This window comes from Moschus berezovskii, chromosome 13 (assembly GCF_049115385.1).
Source record: "Moschus berezovskii isolate FMDL1 chromosome 13, NW_MosBer_1.0, whole genome shotgun sequence".
Taxonomy (NCBI): Eukaryota; Metazoa; Chordata; class Mammalia; order Artiodactyla; family Moschidae; genus Moschus; species Moschus berezovskii.
This window is the reverse complement of record NC_142472.1, coordinates 52,293,009-52,312,105: the sequence shown is the minus strand read 5'-3', so window position 1 is coordinate 52,312,105 and position 19,097 is coordinate 52,293,009. Positions and strand designations below refer to the sequence as shown.

At 46.9% G+C, this 19,097-nt stretch overlaps 1 protein-coding gene across 2 annotated transcripts in view; it reads left to right on the top strand.

The window, feature by feature from the left end:
• MIPEP (mitochondrial intermediate peptidase) overlaps positions 1-19,097 on the top strand; it is an 85,576-nt gene that overhangs the window by 47,515 nt on the left and 18,964 nt on the right. For both annotated transcript variants that reach the window (XM_055426378.2, XM_055426380.2), the window contains exon 17: positions 18,261-18,382. In XM_055426378.2, coding sequence (XP_055282353.2) covers positions 18,261-18,382 — 122 coding nt within the window. The remainder of the gene's footprint in view (positions 1-18,260; positions 18,383-19,097) is intronic.

Here is a 19,097-nt window from a genome sequence, read left to right as displayed (position 1 = left end):
CACCACTACCCAGAAAGCTGGAGAATTTAGGACTGGATAGCGATGCTGTAGGGGTGCGGGGGCACAGAACAGTGGAACCGAGCCAAGCGCTGCAGGCAGGCTCAGTGCGTTTACAGCCTCCTGACCATCAGCCGACAGCCCTGCAGCTGTGAGGGCCGAGAAGGGGCTGCTCAGTTTCAGTGGTGCCATCCCAATAGATCGCCCACCGGGAAGAGATGAAACCTGGATCTGTCCCCTTCTGCACACTAAAGTAAAGTGGGTTAAGACCCAGATGTGAGGAGCGGAGGCTTCAATTTGGGAGAGTCTTTCTGAACGCTCCTTTTTGTTCCTGTTTGGACTCTGGTGTTGTACATACGTCACGGAAGCCTGTGTCTACTCCATGAGGGCCTGAGTCTTCTGTTCAGGAACCAGGTGAAAACCAGTAAGGAGCCTCAGACTGGCGTGGAGGTTTTCAGCATTGTAACGGGAAAATTTTTTTTTCCTTTCTAAATTGTTATTGTGGTTTAAAAAAAACAGGTGACATAAAATGTACCACTTGGAAAAGAAATGTTTTTTAAAGTGCTGTGAATGTGTAAGAGGCCGGAAATGTGCTGTGCCCCCTAGAGTGACCTTGGGGTTGACAGAGGTGAGGAGCAGAGCGAGTCCAGAGCCGGCTCACTCTCACCCGTCAGGCACATACGAACCACAGATGTTGTCTATGCTTCTTGGTCTTCACCACTGTCTGGTGTTGACCTGGGTGTGGCCTCGTCTGTGAGAATGGTGCCTGGCGTTGACCGCGGTATGATGTTGTCTATGAAAGTGAGCCAGAGGCTCAGCTCCTACATGGACCTCAGAGAAAGTGTGGTCTCAGGTTCCAGGTGCTGAGACCAGTAGAACTATAAAGAGAAGTGAATTCAGTTCAGTTCAGTCGCTCAGTCAAAAATTCAGGTAGTCTTACCCCTGGAGCAAGGAGGGGTGCACTGAAGTCTTAGGAATGTTTTCTCACTTAAACTGATCAGCAGCCGTGCAGTTGGTAAATGGGTCACTCAACAGAATATGGAAGGGCATTGTTGGTGTGCAGCCTGTTCCTTGAAGTGAGAACGGGCTGTTTTGGCGGCAGCGTGTGAGGTGAAGAATGGGCTTGGCGACCCGCAGGGAAGTTGTTCCCGCGTAGAGACCGCACTGCTGGTGGGCTGAGGACCGGTGTGGATGGTGCCTGTGAGCCTGGGGTGGGCTGGGCAGACAGACCCCACTGGGTGCTGGTGCTGTGCAAGCTGGGCGGTGTGCTCCCCATGTTGGAAGGGGCTGTTGGGAGGAGGTGTGCAGTGTGGGGACTGGTGCAGGGGGCCAGTGCAGGCTGAGCGGATGTTGCCTGTGAGCAGCCATGGGACCCGGGGCTGTGGGCCAGGAGGCAGGGCCGGGGAGCTGTGTAGGAGAGGGAGGCGCACGCCCATGCAGAGGATGCTGTGAGCAGAGAGCCTTCTGGGTGAGATGGGGGAGGTGTGGGTTGGCCCACCCCGTCAGCCTTTCTCGTTGAAACAGTTTTTTTCAAGTACCAGCAAAAACTGAGATTTTAAATGTGTTTTGTGTTCCGTTTCTACTTCTAGAGAGTAGCACCTACTCTCTTTTTAGGGTTAGGTAGCTGGATGGAGGAGCCTGGTAAGCTGCAGTCCATGGGGTCGCTAAGGGTCGGACACGACTGAGCGACTTCACTTTTACTTTTCACTTTCACACATTGGAGAAGGAAATGGCAACCCACTCCAGTGTTCTTGCCTGGAGAATCCCAGGGACGGGGGACCCTGGTGGGCTGCTGTCTATGGGGTCACACAGAGTCGGACACGACTGAAGTGACGCAGCAGCAGCAGCAGCTGGGAGCATTGCTTGTAGGACATTTACCATGGATTTGTGTTCATAGTAGATACACAATCAGCGGACGAGTCACACAGGACCTGAGGGCTTCCTGTCCGGAAGCTGCTCAAGTTTCAAGCAGATTCTTAACCTGTGTTGCTGCCATTGTGGTTCTAAGTGCAAAGGAGCAGGGCTGCTGATCCACAGGTCAGGGCAGAGTATGGCCAGCGGTGAGCCAGCTTTTGTCCAGTGTACTCTCGCCGGCCAGCTCTCCTCCGGGCCCCCTGACCACACAGAGCTGGGGCCAGCGGCAGTGGCGGCGAGTGGAGAGGGTGGGCGCCGACACCGTGTGCTCGCAGGCAGTGTTGTGCTCCGGTTGGTTTTCTAGTCGCAGAAGGAAGGTCACAGACACACCTGCGTGGGGAAGGTCCCCTGCTCCCATCGGTAGGGCTGTGTTTGCACTAGAGCTTGTTTGCAGTCTTGTTCAGTTGATATCTCTTTTGAAGAACTTCTTTCTCCAAAATAGATATGTGAGTGTGTATAAAAATCCTTCTCATCAGAGGGAAGACAGACTGAAAACCACAATCGGAGAAAACTAACCAATCTGATCACATGGACCACAGCCTTGTCTAATTCAGTGAAACTACGAGCCATGCTGTGTAGGGCCACCCAAGATGGATGGGTCATGGTGGAGAGTTCTGACAAAACGTGGTGCAATGGAGAAGGGAATGGCAAACCACTTCAGTATTCTTGCCTTGAGAACCCCATGAACAGTATGAAAAGGCAGAAAGATAGGACACTGAAAGATGAACTCCCCAGGTTGGTAGGTGCCCAGTATGCTACTGGAGATCAGTGGAGAAAAAACTCCAAAAAGAATGAAGAGAAGGAGCCAAAGCAAAATCAGCACCCAGTTGTGGTGATGGAAGTAAAGTCTGATGCTGTAAAGAGCAATATTGCATAGGAACTTGGAATGTTAGGTCCATGAATCAAGGCAAATTGGAAGTGGTCAAACATAAGATGGCAAGAGTGAACGTAGACATTCTAAGAATCAGTGAACTAAAATGGACTGGAATGGGTGAATTTAACTCAGATGACCATTATATCTACTACTTTGGGCAGGAATCCCTTAGAAGAAATGGAGTAGCCATCATGGTCAGCAAGAGAGTCTGAAATGCAGTATTGGATGCAAGCTCAAAATCGACAGAATGATCTCTGTTCGTTTCCAAGGCAAACCATTCAATATTACAGTAATCCAAGCCTACGCCCCAACTAGTAATGCTGAAGAAGCTGAAGTTGAATGGTTCTCTGAAGACGTACAAGACCTTTTAGAACTAACACCCAAAATAGATGTCCTTTTCATTAAAGGGGACTGGAATGCAAAAGTAGAAAGTCAAGAAACACCTGGAGTAACAGGCAAATTTGGCCTTGCAGCACGGAATGAAGCAGGGCAAAGGCTAATAGAGTTTTGCCAAGAGAACACACTGGTCACAGCAAATACCCTCTTTCAACAACACAAGAGAAGACTCTACACATGGACATACCAGATGGTCGACACTGAAATCAGATTGATTATATTCTTTGCAGCCAAAGATGGAGAAGCTCTATACAGTTGGCAAAAACAAGACCACAAGCTGACTGTGGTTCAGATCATGAAGTCCTTATTGCCAAATTCAGACTTAAATTGAAGAAAGTAGGGAAAACCACTAGACCATTCAGATATGACCTAAATCAAATCCCTTATGATTATACAGTAGAAGTGAGAAATAGATTTAAGGGACTAGATCTGATAAAGTGCCTGATGAACTATGGACGGAGGTTCCTGACATTGTACAGAAGACAGGGACCAAGACCATCCCCATGGAAAAGAAATGCAAAAAAGCAATGTGGCTGTCTGGGGAGGCCTTACAAATAGCTGTGAAAAGAAGAGAAACGAAAAGCAAAGGAGAAAAGGAAAGATATAAGCATCTGAATGCAGAGTTCCAAAGAAGAGCAAGGAGAGATAAGAAAGCCTTCCTCAGAGATCAATGCAAAGAAATAGAGGAAAACAACAGAATAGGAAAGACTAGAGATCTCTTCAAGAAAATTAGAGATACCAAGGGAACAATTCATGCAAAGATGGGCTCAATAAAGGACAGAAATGGTATGGACCTAACAGAAGCAGAAGTTATTAAGAAGAGGTGGCAAGAATACACAGAAGAACTGTACAAAAAAGATCTTCAAGACCAAGATAATCACAATGGTGTGATCACTCACTTAGAGCCAGACATCCTGAAATGTGAAGTCAAGTGGGCCTTAGAAAGCATCACTACAAACAAAGCTAGTGGAGGTGATGGAATTCCAGTTGAACTGTTTCAAATCTTGAAAGATGTTGCTGTGAAAGTGCTGCACTCAACATGCCAGAAAATTTGGAAAACTCAGCAGTGACCACAGGACTGGAAAAGGTCAGTTTTCATTCCAGTCCCAAAGAAAGGCAATGCCAAAGAATGCTCAAACTACCGCACAATTGCACTCATCTCACACGCTAGTAAAGTCATGCTCAAAATTCTCCAAGCCAGGCTTCAGCAGTATGTGAACCGTGAACTTCCAGATGTTCAAGCAGGTTTTAGAAAAGGCAGAGGCACCAGAGATCAAATTGCCAACATCCGCTGGATCATGGAAAAAGCAAGAGAGTTACAGGAAAACATCTATTTCTGCTTTATTGACTATGCCAAAGCCTTTGTGTGGATCACAATGAACTGTGGAAAATTCTGAAAGAGATGGGAATACCAGACCACCTGACCTGCCTCTTGAGAAACCTGTATGCAGGTCAGGAAGCAACAGTTAGAACTGGACATGGAATAACAGACTGGTTCCAAATAGGGAAAGGAGTATGTCAAGGCTGTATATTGTCACCCTGCTTATTTAACTTATATACTGAGTACATCATGAGGAACGCTGGGCTGGAAGAAGCACAAGCTGGAATCAAGATTCCTGGGGGAAATATCAATAACCTCAGATATGCAGATGACACCACCCTTATGGCAGGAAGTGAAGAGGAACTAAAAGGCCTCTTGATGAAAGTGAAAGAGAAGAGTGAAAAAGTTGACTTGAAGCTCGACATTCAGAAAACAAAGATCATGGCATCTGGTCCCATCACTTCATGGAAAATAGATGGAGAAACAGTGGAAACAGTGGCTGACTTTATTTTTCTGGGCTCCAAAATCACTGCGGATGCTGATTGCAGCCAGGAAATTAAAAGACGCTTACTCCTTGGAAGGAAAGTTATGACCAACCTGGACAGCATATTAAAAAGCAGAGACATTACTTTGCCTACCAGGGTCTGTCTAGTCAAGGCTATGGTTTTTCCCGTGGTCATGTGTGGATGTGAGAGTTGGACTGTGAAGAAAGCTGATCGCTGAAGAATTGATGCTTTTGAACTGTGGTGTTAGAGAAGACTCTTGAGAGTTCCTTGGACTGCAAGGAGATCCAGCCAGTCCATCCTAAAGGAGATCAATCCTGGGTGTTCATTGGAAGGACTGATGCTAAAGCTGAAACTCCAACACTTTGGCCACCGCATGCGAAGAGTTGACTCACTGGAAAAGACTCTGATGCTTGGAGGGATTGGGGGCAGGAGGAGAAGGGGACAACAGAGAATGAGATGGCTGGATGGCATCAGTGACTCGATGGACATGAGTTTGAGTGAACTCTGGGAGTTGGTGATGGACAGGGAGGCCTGGTGTGCTGTGATTCATGGGGTCGCAGAGTTGGACATGACTGAGCGACTGAACTGAACTGAGGGAAAGGCACTAGACCATTCAGGTAGGACCTAAATCAAATCCCTTATGATTATACAGTGAAAGTGAGAATTAGATTCTAGGGATTGGATCTTATAGAGTGCCTAAAGAACTGTGGATGGAAGTTCATGACATTGTACAGAAGGCAGGGTTCAAGACCATCCCCAAGAAAAGAAAATGCAAAAAGGCAAAATGGTTAAGAGGCCTTACAAATAGCTGTGAAAACAAGAGAATCAAAAGACAAAGGAGAAAAGGAATGATATACCTATTTGAATGCAGAGTTCCAAAGAATAGCAAGGAGAGATAAGAAAGCCTTCTTCAGTGATCAGCACAAAGAAATAGAGGAAAACAATAGAATGGGAAAGACTAGAGATCTCTTCAAGAAAATTAGAGATAACAAGGGAACCTTTCATGCAAAGATGGACTCGATAAAGGACAGAAATGGTATGGACCTAACAGAAGCAGAAGATACCAAGAAGAGATGGCAAGAATACACAGAAGAACTATACAAAAAAGATGTTCATGACCCAGATAATCACAATGTTGTGATCACTCACCTAGAGCCAGACATCTTGGAATGCAAAGTCAAGTGGGCCTTAGGAAGCATCACTACGAACAGAGCTAGTGGAGGTGATGGAATTCCAGTTTTGCTATTTCAAATCCTAAAAGATGGTGCTGTGAAAGTGCTGCATTCAATATGCCAGCAAATTTGGAAAACTCAGCAGTGGCCACAGGACTGGAAAAGATCTGTTTTCATTCCTATCCCAAAGAAAGGCAATGCCAAAGAATGCTCAAACTACCGCACAATTGCACTCATTTCACATGCTAACAAATTAATGCTCAAAATTCTCCAAGTCAGGCTTCAACAGTACATGAAATGTGAACTTCTAGATGTTTAAGCTGGATTTAGAAAAGGCAGAGGAACCAGAGATCAAAGTGTCAACATCCGCTGGATCATGAAAAAGCAAGAGAGTTCCAGAAAAACATCTACTTCTGTTTTATTGACTATGCCAAAGCCTTTGACTATGTGGATCACAACAAACTGTGGAAAATTCTTAAAGAGATGGGTATACTAGACCACCTGACATGCCTCCTGAGAAATCTGTATGCAGGTCAAGAAGCAACAGTTAGAACTGAGCATGGAACAGACTGGTTCCAAATCAGGAAAGGAGTACAAGGCTGTATATTGTCACCCTGCTTATTTAACTTATATGCAGAGTGCATCATGAGGAACGCTGGGCTGGAAGAAGCACAAGCTGGAATCAAGATTGGCGGGAGAAATATCAATAACCTCAGATATGCAGATGACTCCACACTTATGGCAGAAAGTGAAGAGGAACTAAAAAGCCTCTTGATGAAAGTGAAAGACGAGAGTGAAAAGGTTGGCTTGAAGCTCAACATTCAGAAAACAAAGATCATGGCATCTGGTCCCATCACTTCATGGGAAATAGATGGAAAAACAGTGGAAAGAGTGTCAGACTTTATTTTTTGGGGCTCCAAAATCACTGCAGATGGTGACTGCAGCCATGAATTTAAAAGACACTTGCTCCTTGGAAGGACAGTTATGACCAACCTGGACAGCATATTAAAAAGCAGAGATATTACTTTGCCAACAAAAATCCATCTAGTCAAAAGCTATAGGTTTTCCAGTAGTCATGTATGGATGTGAGAGTTGAACTATAAAGAAAGCTAAGTGCCAAAGAATTGGTGCTTTTGAACTGTGGTGCTGGAGAAGACTCTTGAGAGTCCCTTGGACTGCAAGGAGATCCAACCAGTCCATCCTAAAGGAGATCAGTCCTGGGTGTTCACTGGAAGGACTGATGTTGAAGCTGAAACTCCAGTATTTTGGCTACCTGATGCAAAGAACTGACTTGTTGGAAAGACCCTGGTACTGGGAAAGATTGATGGCAGGAGGAGAAGGGGACGACAGAGGATGAGATGGTTGGATGGCATCACCGCCTAGAGGGACATGAGTTTGAGTAAACTCCAGGAGTTAGTGATGGACGGAGGCCTGCCGTATTGCATTCTGTGGAGTAGCAAAGAGTTGGACATGACTGAGAGACTGATCTGAACTGAAGTGTAGAAATCCATGTAGATATCTGACATTTGTGCATTCTAGCAGATGAAGAATTAGGTTTTTATAGCTTTACTTTTAAATATGTCTTTCAGAGGTTTTCATTGGAGATGTCACAAGTTTAGTTCAGTTTGTATAAAATCATATCATAGCTTACTGACTTTATGTGGCATCCAGCGTTGATGGTTTTATTTGAAAAGGTCTAATTTTAAATTAACTGATAAAACACTAAGATAAGGAAATGTGTCTATTAAACGATTTCTACCATCTAGATTATAATGGCAGATATTTTCTGATTGGTTATTTGGAAGCCTGGTGAGAGAGCTTGATCACATGGGAGCTTTTATATATAAATCTGAGGTCTGCTTCTGACCTTGGCTCTTATTCCCTCACGCTCAGATGTTGGCTCAGGGAATGGCATAAAGGTTTCTTTCTTTCAGTGTGTTAAAAAAAATAAATACTGTCTATTAAAACAGTAGAACTAGACCCAGGGTGGTTAAAAGTTTGTCAGTCCCTTTCCAGAGAATCTAGCTTCAACTCTTTGCTAGAAATCCTCCTTTCTCCTGTTTAGTTACTTCCCTGGGGAAGTAGGCATGTTTCCTCCTATTCTTATCCCTTGGCTCTTGAACAAACGAGAGCAGTCTCCTGGGAGGTGAAGGCATGCCCAGGTGGCATAGTTTGGCGTACTTGACGTTGCTAAGCACATGTTAGATTAAACAGAACAATATTTATTTTTTTTCTCTTAAATACAAAGACCATATGGTGCCTAAGTGGTTAATTGCATGTTAAATTCCTTTCCTCTTTGGTTGCATAAACAACTGAAAAAATATTTACCTTCTCTGTCATGCTAGATTTATTTATGACTTTGTAACTAAAACACAGAAGTGTTATAAATTGAAACTTTAATCTCAAGATTGACTCATTTGCTAAAAATTTATATGGTTTCAGTTTGTGGGACAGCTGCAGCTCTAGAGTTCACTGATCTAAAACATGAGGAAGTCATATGACTTACCGGTTGTTTCTATAACATAGTCCTTGGAGCCAAGTCACCAAGTTTCGTTCTCATCTTGGTGTTCATGAATAGTACTATGCTTTAAAAAATTTTTTTTGACTGCAGATTCACAAAGGCTAGGTCAAGTGAAATAAAAACCCAGGATACTTATTTCTTCTTCACCAAATAGACTCTGTTTAAATGATAACACGTGTCTTTTAGATTTGAGGATGTTTATGTTTCCAGAAGCTTCCACCCTAGTGATTGTCCAAGTGGATTCTCGTCCACGGTGAGCGTGGGCAGGATGCAGGGAGCTCGGGATCCTGAGGGCTGTTCCCGGTGGCCTTTTACCTGTGCCCTGGGGTCTCGGGGCCAGCACCAGCCCTGTAAGAAGCCTCTGGCTGAGTTAGGTTCAGTTCAGTTCAGTTCAGTCGCTCAGTCGTGTCCGACTCTCCGCGCAGTTAGGTTAGTTGATGCTAATCTTGCATTTTAACTACATTTGAGGACGTCATAGGTGCATGTAACCAGAAATCAGAAGGTGTGGAGGGTTTGTAGGCGGTCTCCCCTGCTCTGGGCCTGTTCAGCGGTGGAACCCTCCGCCCCATGGTACGTAGTTCTCCCCCTCTCGCCGGAGGATGGAACGTCTTTCCACAGGTGTAGAGGCACTTCTCATCCATGGGCCTCCACATATTTCCTTCTAGCACTTCTGTGGTCTTGTTTATTACTTTAAAATCTTTGTCTATTTAAGTTTCCGGTGGTGTTTAAGTCACCAGATTTGGAACCAGCTTTACTTTTTCTGACTGGTTTTTTGAAAACCCACTTGCCCCTCTGATTTGAAAAGGCCTCCTTTGTGAGATGCTGAGATTTGTGTCCAAGTTTCCTTTTCAGGGCTCCTGCCAAGGCTGGATAATCACGTGTGAGGGCTTTTGTCTTGGTGGTTTTGGTGGTTTTCCTGTTTTTACACACAGGTGCCTTGCTCCACTTTTCCTCCCTGGATCTGCCTCTTCCTGTCACACCGTCTTGGTTTATGGTCTTCCTCTCAGAAGTACCTCATCCATCCTGCTAATGTCCTCCTGTTGTCGTATGGGCTTTTTTCGTATGCTCTTGTGAGTGGCTCTCTTTCTCTCTTCCCCCCTTTTCTAGCTCTTTATCATCGGCACACTGAAAGTTACTTTTGCTTTGCTGTGTTGATGTTGTGGCTGACATTCTTAATGAACGTCCTGCTGTCCTTGATGCACGTTCACGGGATTGTCGAGGTTTCTAGATACCTCTCTCTCTGTTAATACATACTTACACACATGTATGAAACCTCACAATATATGTACATAATATTTTTGCTGCCCCCTTTCAACATTTCTGTGACCCTCGTGTCCTTCACTGGTCCAGTGGCTTGAACTTTTTTATTTTTTTTATTTTGTATTGGGGTAGAGCCAGTCAATGTTGTCAGTAGTTTCCAGTGGACAGCAAAGGGACTTCGCCGTACATATCCATGTATCCATTCTCCCCCATACCTCTCTCCCAACCAGGCTGCCGCATAATGTTGAACAGAGTTCCAGGTGCTGTTCAGGAGGTCTTTGTTGTATCCACTTTCAATGTAGCAGTGTGTCCATGACCTTTCCAAACTCCCCAACTATCCCTTCCTCTTCCCATCCTTCCCCGCAACTGTAAGTTGGTTCTCTGTGAGTCTATTTTGGTTTTGTAAGTAAGTTTATTTGTATCATTTCTTTTTAGATTCCATATATAATGGATGTCATATGCTATTTCTCCTCTGACTTCACTCAGTATGATGATCTCTGGGTCCATCCATGTTGCTGCAAATGGCATTATTTCACTCTTTTTTATGACTGAGTAGCATTCCATTGTATACATATACCACATTTTTATCCATTCCTCTGCTGATGGACATTTAGGTTGCTTCCACGTCTTGGCTATTGTAAACAGTGCCGCAGTGAATGCTGGTGTGCACGTATCCTTTTGGATCGTTTTTTTCTCTGGATGTGTGCCCAGGAGTGGGACTCAGGGGCGTGTGGGAACTCTGCTTTCAGTTTTTAAGGAACCTCCGTACTGCTCTCTCCACTGGCTGCGCCAGTTTGCGTTCCCGCCGTCAGTGTAGGGCCCCTTTTCTCCACACCCGCTCCAGCATTTGTCATTTGTGTATTTCTTGATGATGGCCATTCTGGCTTGTGTAAGGCAATATCTCATAGTTTTTATTTGCATTTCTCTAATAATTATTGATGTTGAACATCTTTTCATGTGCCTCTTGGTCATTTGTATTAGGAGAAATGTCTGTTTAGAACTTGTGCTCATTTTTTTGAGTGGGTTGTTTGTTTTTGATGCTGTTAAGTGTCTTGAGCTATTTGTAAATTTTGGAGAATACTCCATTATTGGTCACATAAATTTGCAAATATTTTCTCCCAATTTGTGGGTTGTCTTTTTTGTTTTGTTTATTGTTTCCTTTACTGTGCAAAAACTTCTGAGTTTGAGGAGGTCCCATTTATTTTTGTTTTTATTTCCATTATTCTGGGAGATGGATCAAAAAAAGATGTTGCTGTTATTTTATGTCAGTGTTCTTTCTATGTTTTCCTCTAGGAGTTTTATTGTGTCTACTCTTGCATTTAGGTCTTTAATCTGTTTTGAGCTTATTCTTGTGTATGGAGTAAAGGAATGATCTCATTCCATTTTTTTCAATGTGGCTGTCCAGTTTTCCCAGTACTGTTTGTTGAAGAGACTGTCTTTCCAACATTGTGTAGTCTTGCCTCCTTGGTCATGGATTAATTGACCATTGGTGCTTGGGATCATTTCTATCCTGTGCTTGGGTCCTTCTATCCTGTTCCATTGATCTGTATTTCTGTTTTTGTACCAGCTGATGACTATAGCTTTGTAGTATAGTCTGAAGTCAGGAAATCTGATTCCTCCAGGTCCGTTTTTCTTTTTCCAGATTGCTTTGGCTATTCAGTGTCTTTTGTGTGTCCTTAACAAATTTTGACTTTTTTTTGTTGTTATTCTAGTTCTGTGAAAAATGCCATTGGTAATTTGACACGAATTGCACTGAATTTGTAGATTGAATGGCTTGAACTTTTAAAATCACGCCAAATAACACTGGAGACATTGAACACCCTGGTTGTGTCCAAGGTTTCAGTGGAATATTTCTGGATGGATTTGAGAGCGAACCTGTATGTGTGTTTGAGAGGCTGTTCCCTCTCAAACAAGAGGGAGGTCAGGAGGCATGTGTTCTGACCACGAAGGCAGGAGTGAGGAGTGAGGTGTGGACACAGGCAGGGCAGCTGGAGTTCAGGGGACGGGGCAGGTGAGGTCACCTAATGTGGTGGTGGTGCAGCAGATGCTCGAGACTTGGACACTCCTCTGTAACGTGAGCACTGACTCGAGTGGTCATCGTGAGGACCAAGTGAGATCACGCGTGTGGAAGCATGCAGCCCAGTGCCTGGCACCTGGTGAGAGCACAGCGAGCGTTCAGCAGTAGTGTTCTCGGCAGTGTAACACGTGGTTACTGAAGCGGGATTTCATCACTGCGTGTGGGGCGGCTGCAGCAGGAGAAACAGGTTCAGACATTAAAGGAGATGGACGTCCGCGCGTGTGGTCAGGATGCTGGGGCTGACCCCTGACCAGAAGGATGGCCTTGGGCCGGGCCTCCAGCATCCCGTGACAGTGCCCACAGCCACGTGCTCCAACACTGTGGTGGCAGGTCTGTGCCCTGAGACCCTGCATCCCCAGCCAGGTTATTATGCATGAGAGGAGTTTACCATGGAGTTGCTTATTCTCAGTTTGTAGTCTGTACAGTTAGTAATTGTGGAATTGAGCACCCTCCTGCTTGCTCTATTTAATACACTTGCCGTTCAGGTCCTTCTCTTCACATGTGTGTGTGTTTTCAGAGTCTCAGGGAAGCTTTGAAATGCTTGCTGATTTATGGAGAATGAAAGTGAACCAGACTTTCTCAGAACATTTGGAAAAACTCAAGACACTTAAAAGCTAAAAAGCATAAAATCAAACAATATTTGAAATGATTTACACAATTTCAGCAATAACATTTTTCCACTTAAGTCAGTGTTCAGTCTAAACAGCCCTTCATGCGGCTCAGTCCTTTACATGAACACAGTGGAGGTCTATAAATCAGAGGGTAGTTTACATTTATCTCACACTTTTTCTAACTCGTTATCCTTCTTAAAACTTAGTGTATCCTTCAAAAAGTTGAACCAGTTCTGTACAGAATAAGTTAAGTGAATGAATAAATACATAAGATTCTGGAGAATAATATCTGGCCATGGCTGAGTTTAGAGAAGAGATTTAGAAAGAAATAAGAGGGCATCAGTTCTTTTCAGCCTTCAACAAGTCACTGCTCACACCCGACCTTCAGGAGATCACACTTTGACCTTCAAACCCTGGAGAACCTAGATGAAGCCTCCCAGGGGTCCTGTTATTACTACCCTGTGAAGTGATGGTATTTGAGTACTTTTATGTGAAAAGTTCCAGTAATGCTTAGGTGCTGACTTTTTTTATCCAACACTTGTTTTGAGTTGCAGTAATATGCACTGTTGGGCATTGCCCAGGGTTTCCATATGTTTCAAGCATAAATACAGCAGGATTTTTTTTTTTTTTTGGTAAGAAATTGCTAAAAGCTGTTACATCAGGAATGTTGGAGATCCTTCAGACGAGATCATCGAGGAAGACTGATGACAGGGCGATTGAAAGCAGGCAGCCCTCGCAGTTTCAGGGGCTCAGTCACATGTGTTACGTGTCAGCTACTCTGTGCAGAGTGAATGAAGGGACCGGCCTACAGGTGATGTGGCATCGCGAGCCCTGTGCTGCACTTCCGGCGCGGGCCCCCTCGGGGTGGGGGCAGGGACCCCCAGTTGTGCATGGCAGGACGGGGATGGGGAGGGTGCTCTCACCTCTTTGTAGAAATCAGGTCTCATCTCGTCACCCTTAGTGATACACATACCCACTGCAGCCCACTACGGTCTACAAATGAAGTTATAGCAGGCACTTTTAATACGATCCGAATATAGCAGGCACTTTTAATACGATCCGAAGGGATCGTTCACTGTGCGAATTAAATAAGTTTGCAATGCAGCAGTTATTCACACCAAGGCCGTTGGGTACAGATCGTGTAAAGTTAGTGGTCTGATAGGCAGGAGCCAGTTAAGTGAAGAGTTCCCTGTGTGGACACCAGATTTCACAGGTCTCAGGGACAGCACGTGACTGAGAATTAACTGCCCTGAGTCACCCATGCACCTCAGCCTGATCCCGGGAAAAGTTAATGAAAATTAGTGACATTTTCCATTTTGTTTTTTCACTTCAGAAATTCAGATGGTGTGTGTGTGTAGTCAGTACATTAATTAGTCATTTTTACCTGTTTGTTGACATCTTCATAATTTTAGGAGTTCACCTAAGTTATATCAATTAATTAGATCACCATTATGTTTCCATGTTTCATCTGATAAGAGCATTTCCATCTGAATTGGTTACATCTTTGTTCTGCTTATGGAGTTGGTTTTGACAGACACATACTGGTATTTTCATGGGGTTTTACTTTTTTTTTCAGATTCTTTCCCCCACTATTTATATATGAACAGAATTGACAATGGAATTATTATTTTGGTTAGGTAGTTTGGAGTACTTTTTTCTTAGAAGACTGGGTCCAGTCTCCTTAAAATGAGCCATAAGTGTACCATTAGCAGAGAGAATGATTTCTAGTTGTCATTAAGAACTGTATAAAATTCTCATACTAGTGCTGTGGAGATCATTCAGACTTCTGTGGTAATATGGAGAGGGGTTTGTTTTTATATACCTGAGAGCAGTGTCAACATTCTAGCTCGCTGCTTCACTTGGGGTAGGGTCCTTGTGTGTCAGCTTCTCACAGCCATCAACTCTAGCTGCCCCACCCCCACCCCTGGGGCCAGCAGTGTCAGCACCCTGGCCTACCTGTAGTGTAATGCTCTGACGTCAGCCTGCACAGGGGCTCTCCTTTTTAGCTGTAAAAATAGCTGAGTGGTATGCTTTGATATATGTTGAAGCCGACAGGATAGAAATTAATTTACAAGTTGTAGGGTCTAGTTGGAACTTGGGAATATGGCATGGGGATCTGTTTGAGGATCCATGGGATTTGAAGTCCAGGTGGCTGTAACCTTCACATGTGTTGGGAACACAGAAGGTCCCATAGTTAGAAATGCGGAGTGGGCAGTACGGAAGAATGGGGGGGCGGGGGGTGGGTGGGGAGCTTGGATTAGGACCCTGGGCTCTGCATCTTGTGTGCTCATCAGTTGGAGTCCAGGTGAAGTTGCTGCGACAAAGCCCCCAGAAACAGTGACTTAACTACTTACTGACCAGAGACGTATTAACACTAACACGTCTTTTGTTGCCCAAACATTATTGACCAGAGTCTTTCAGTATTTATTTAAATAACAGACCGTGGGCCACAGCCTTTAGTTTCTGCAAAAACTCCTGGGTCAATAATGTGTTAAGTGAGATAACCCAGCAAGGCAGAGGCAAGCAGGTCGGGCCAAGGGCTCCTCGGCTTGTGGCTTCCCTGAGTCCCAGGTGTGGGTCTGGTTCCTACTTCTTCCAGGGGAGCAGGAAGGGAAAGAGGTTGCGGGGGTGAGCCACTGTCTTCTGAAGCACCTGGTCTGCACTTACACCCACTGCAGGCGTGCGGCCACCCTGAGTCACCGGAGACCCGGGGGGACAGTGGTACAGGGCAGGGCCAGCTGGGCAAGGGAGATGCGGGGACGCTGGGCAGGCCCTGCCCACGGCCTTGACCTGCTTATGCTTTTGAGTCTACTATAAAATAGAAACTGTTAAAAATAAATATTAAAAATTATAAAATATTTGTAAAAATACCTTCCTTGAAAAATTTTCATGAAGACACAGGGATAAACTTTAGTAAGTATTATTGGTATCCATTCTTAATTTTCAGTTTGTTTCTCTGGTTAATATTTCTGAGTACAGCTCTAATTTTTTTTTCTTTTTCTGATAATTTTCTTTATTTACAGCCACACTGTCGTGGTTGGTGTGTGTGGGCTTTGTCTAGTTGTGGCAAGCAGGGGCTACTATAGTTGAGAAGCTCGGGCCTCTCACCGTGGAGCACAGGCCCTCGGGCTCACGGTTGCGGCTCCCGGGCTCTAGAGCAGAGGCTCGCTACTTGTGTGCTCGGGCTTCATTGCTCCGAGGCACGCGGGATCTTCCCAGGTCAGGGATTGAACCCATGTCCCCTACGTTGGCAGGTAGATTCTTTACCACTGAGTCGCCAGGGAAGCCAGCCCTCTGTTCTCAAATAGATATCGGTGTGTGTCTTCTACTGCCATGTAACGCGTCACCGTGCACTTGTGGCTGAGCCAGCTCACGGCTCCTGTGGGTGGGGTGGCAGTTGGGGTGTCGGCCAGGCTGAGGTCTCACCTGGGACTTGCCTGCTCCACCTGGGTTCTTGGCAGAATTCTCATGTTTGCAGGACTGAGGGGGCTGACTTCTTGCTTGTTGTCAGCTGTAGGACCCCGTGGTCCTCAGGCCCCGAATCCCCCACCCAGATCCTGCAGGGTCCCTTCCAGGCGGGCTTTCCCACTATGGCTGCCGACCGCAGGAGACAAGCCCGCAGATATCCCATTCCTTGGCCGAGTCCCGATGGTCAGACCTGCCCATGCTTACAGGATGGAGGCCCACGCAGGCATCCACGGAGGACGGGGTCTGTAGGGGGCATCCACCACGGCGGCTGGGTTTCTCCTAAAATCACTTTATTCCAGACAGAATCCCTGTGTGTTTGGCACTGCTGTTTCACGGGATTTGGTAAAATGTCAGTGGGGACTTTTTATTAGAAATACTTGTCTGTATGACCTCATGGAAAACATATATACTCATTGATAGAGAATATTCACGTGAGAAGGCAGGTGTGGCGGGAGTCCTCTGGTCCCCGCATGGTCAGGTGGACGCTCTGGACACCCAGGGCTGGGCCTCCCGGGTCAAACTGGGCAGAGTGCTGCTCGTGTGGGGTACGGACAGCCTGGAGGGAGGGCTGCGCACAGGGCCAGCACACGGGCGCTGTCGGTCTTGCTGTCCTTCAGCCCTGCTCACTGCGGGGCACGCCGGCCTCCGCCAGCGTGCGCGGGCCTGCTGGCTCCTGGCTCGTTGAGTCTGCGAGGCTTGACGGAGACCGAATCGCGCACGAGGAAACACCACGCAGATTCCGTACACACCAAACCTGGCCTCTGGTGCCACAGCCAGCCCCCAGAGTCTTATAGCAACTGTCACATAGTGCAGTCGAGGAGTTCTGTAGGAAGAAAAACACCAGCTGTGTTTGAGAACCAGCCTGCGATCCTGACGTGTTCTTAATGCCGGGACGCCCCCTCGCCTGTGGTGCGGGTGCTGCTCCTGGGCGCCGGCCTCCTGGTCTCGGTCCAGAGTCCAGCCTGTGAGGCATCGCTGTGACACAGCTGTGCAGTGTCCATCCTCTGCACACCTGTCCGTCCGCCCGCCCTTCACAGACAGCGGGGAGTGCCTCGTGTGCCCCTGGGCTTTGTTCTCAGGGGAATTTCAGTTCTGCGTGTGACCCGAAGCAGGCCAGCCATGGTGGCGCTCGCTGGCAACGCTCAGGGCCCCGTGCCGCGGGGAGGGCTGGGGTGTCCTCAGGTTGGCCACGCCACTGTCACCAAGGAGCTGTTTGTTTGTTGTTTCCAGCTTTGTCGATTAGGGAGAATTTGTTTATCTAGTTAAACATTTATTGTGATGATGAAACTTCGTACTTTATTTTCCAGGGTGTGAAAGGATTTATTAGACAATGATTACCTTAGTTTAGAAACATAGGCTTCAATTTTTTTTTTTTTCCCTGTCAAACAACTTTGCTGTCAGCTGAAGCATCCATGAAGAGACAGTAGATTTACGCCTGCAGGTCAGGTTTGTTTCAGAGAAGCGTCTTCTGAGGACCGGCTCCAGTAGCAGCGGCTCCAGTAGCAGCGGCTCCGTGCGCGCCTGGGGGCCGCCCCTCGGAGCGAGCCCACTCCCTGCCAGGCAGCTGCGGTGGCTTGTTTTCAGCTGCCGTCCAGAGATAGCACGTGCAGGGAGTTCGCCGGGGTGGCTCTTCCCTGGGAACGCATGTGGCCTTTCTGACAGTGACAGCGTCACTGTCGTCACTGCTGGGCCTCCCAGATGGGATCGTGGATGTGTCCAGCTTGTGACTGACGCTCCTGCCACGAGACTGGGCGTCCCCTCTCTGTTTCTGTCCACCCCGAGTCCAGCGGCAGTGAGGGCAGGGCAGTCGGGGTCAGGGCGGCTCTCCTGAGTCCTGTCCTGGGCTCGTGGCAGTCGCCTTCCTGCCCTGTCCTCCCCAGTCTCCCCGTCTTGTACGACCCACATAACCCAGCCCTGTTGGCCTTGGGCCACCCCAGCAGCCTCATTTCAGAGGCCCATCTCCACAGATGGTCTCACTCTGGGGTCCTGGGGGCCAAGCCCCAGCTTGCGGGCTGGTGGGGACCTGCTCCCTGGCTTACAGTGTGACGACATGGAGGGTGCTGGTGTGAGGGCCGCCCTATCGGGGGTGACGGAGGGAACACATGAGCAGGCTCATCCTCCCTGTGTCTCTTCTGTCCGGCAGGCCTGGCAGCTGCGCTTCAGCCACCTGGTGGGTTATGGTGCCAAGTACTACTCCTACTTGATGTCCAGGGCCGTGGCATCCATGGTCTGGAGAGAGTGCTTCCAGCAGGACCCTTTCAACAGGTAACAGACTTGGGGGGGTTTCACGGCCCGCACCCCTGCATCCGAGGCCAGGTGCCCAGAGCTCACCTGGACACTGCAGGAAACTGGGCCACTGTGAGCTGGGCGTCCTCCCTGGGGGGCCAGAGAGGCCAGTTCCAGTTCACGAGTCCCGAGAAGGCGTGTGCTTTGAAAGCAGAGCAGTAATTCCCATCTGGGCTTGCAGTTGCTCAGTGCGTCCTTTCCCCTTGTCACACAGATGGTGGGGCTAAGGCGGGGGCCTCAGACGCCCCCAGCAGGCACATGTCAGTCCCACATCCGGGGCACAGAGTGTTCTCAGAGGGGAGACAGAGGCTCAGAGGAGGCCAGCGATTTGTTCAAGGCATCATAGTAAACAAACCAGACCAAGATGAGGTCTGCTAACCCCTGGTCCTTCACTCCCCCCAACCCCACCCTCCTCAGCTCTTCATGTCATTTGGCAAAGGCTTGTGTTTTCTCGGCAGTTAGTAGTCATTCTCAGCTGAATCTGATGTGATAGAGTCTCTTAAGTGTTTCATAGCCCGGTGCCCACATGCTGTTTCATCTCCCACCCTCTGCACCTCCATGGACGTTTGGGCTGCTGTTTAGATTTTATTACTTTCAAAGGCTCTAAAGCCTAAATTGAAAACCATGAATCAACTCTGGGGATTATAGTTCTTTACTGAAGATTTATATAAAATAGGCAAAATACTCTCTTGTT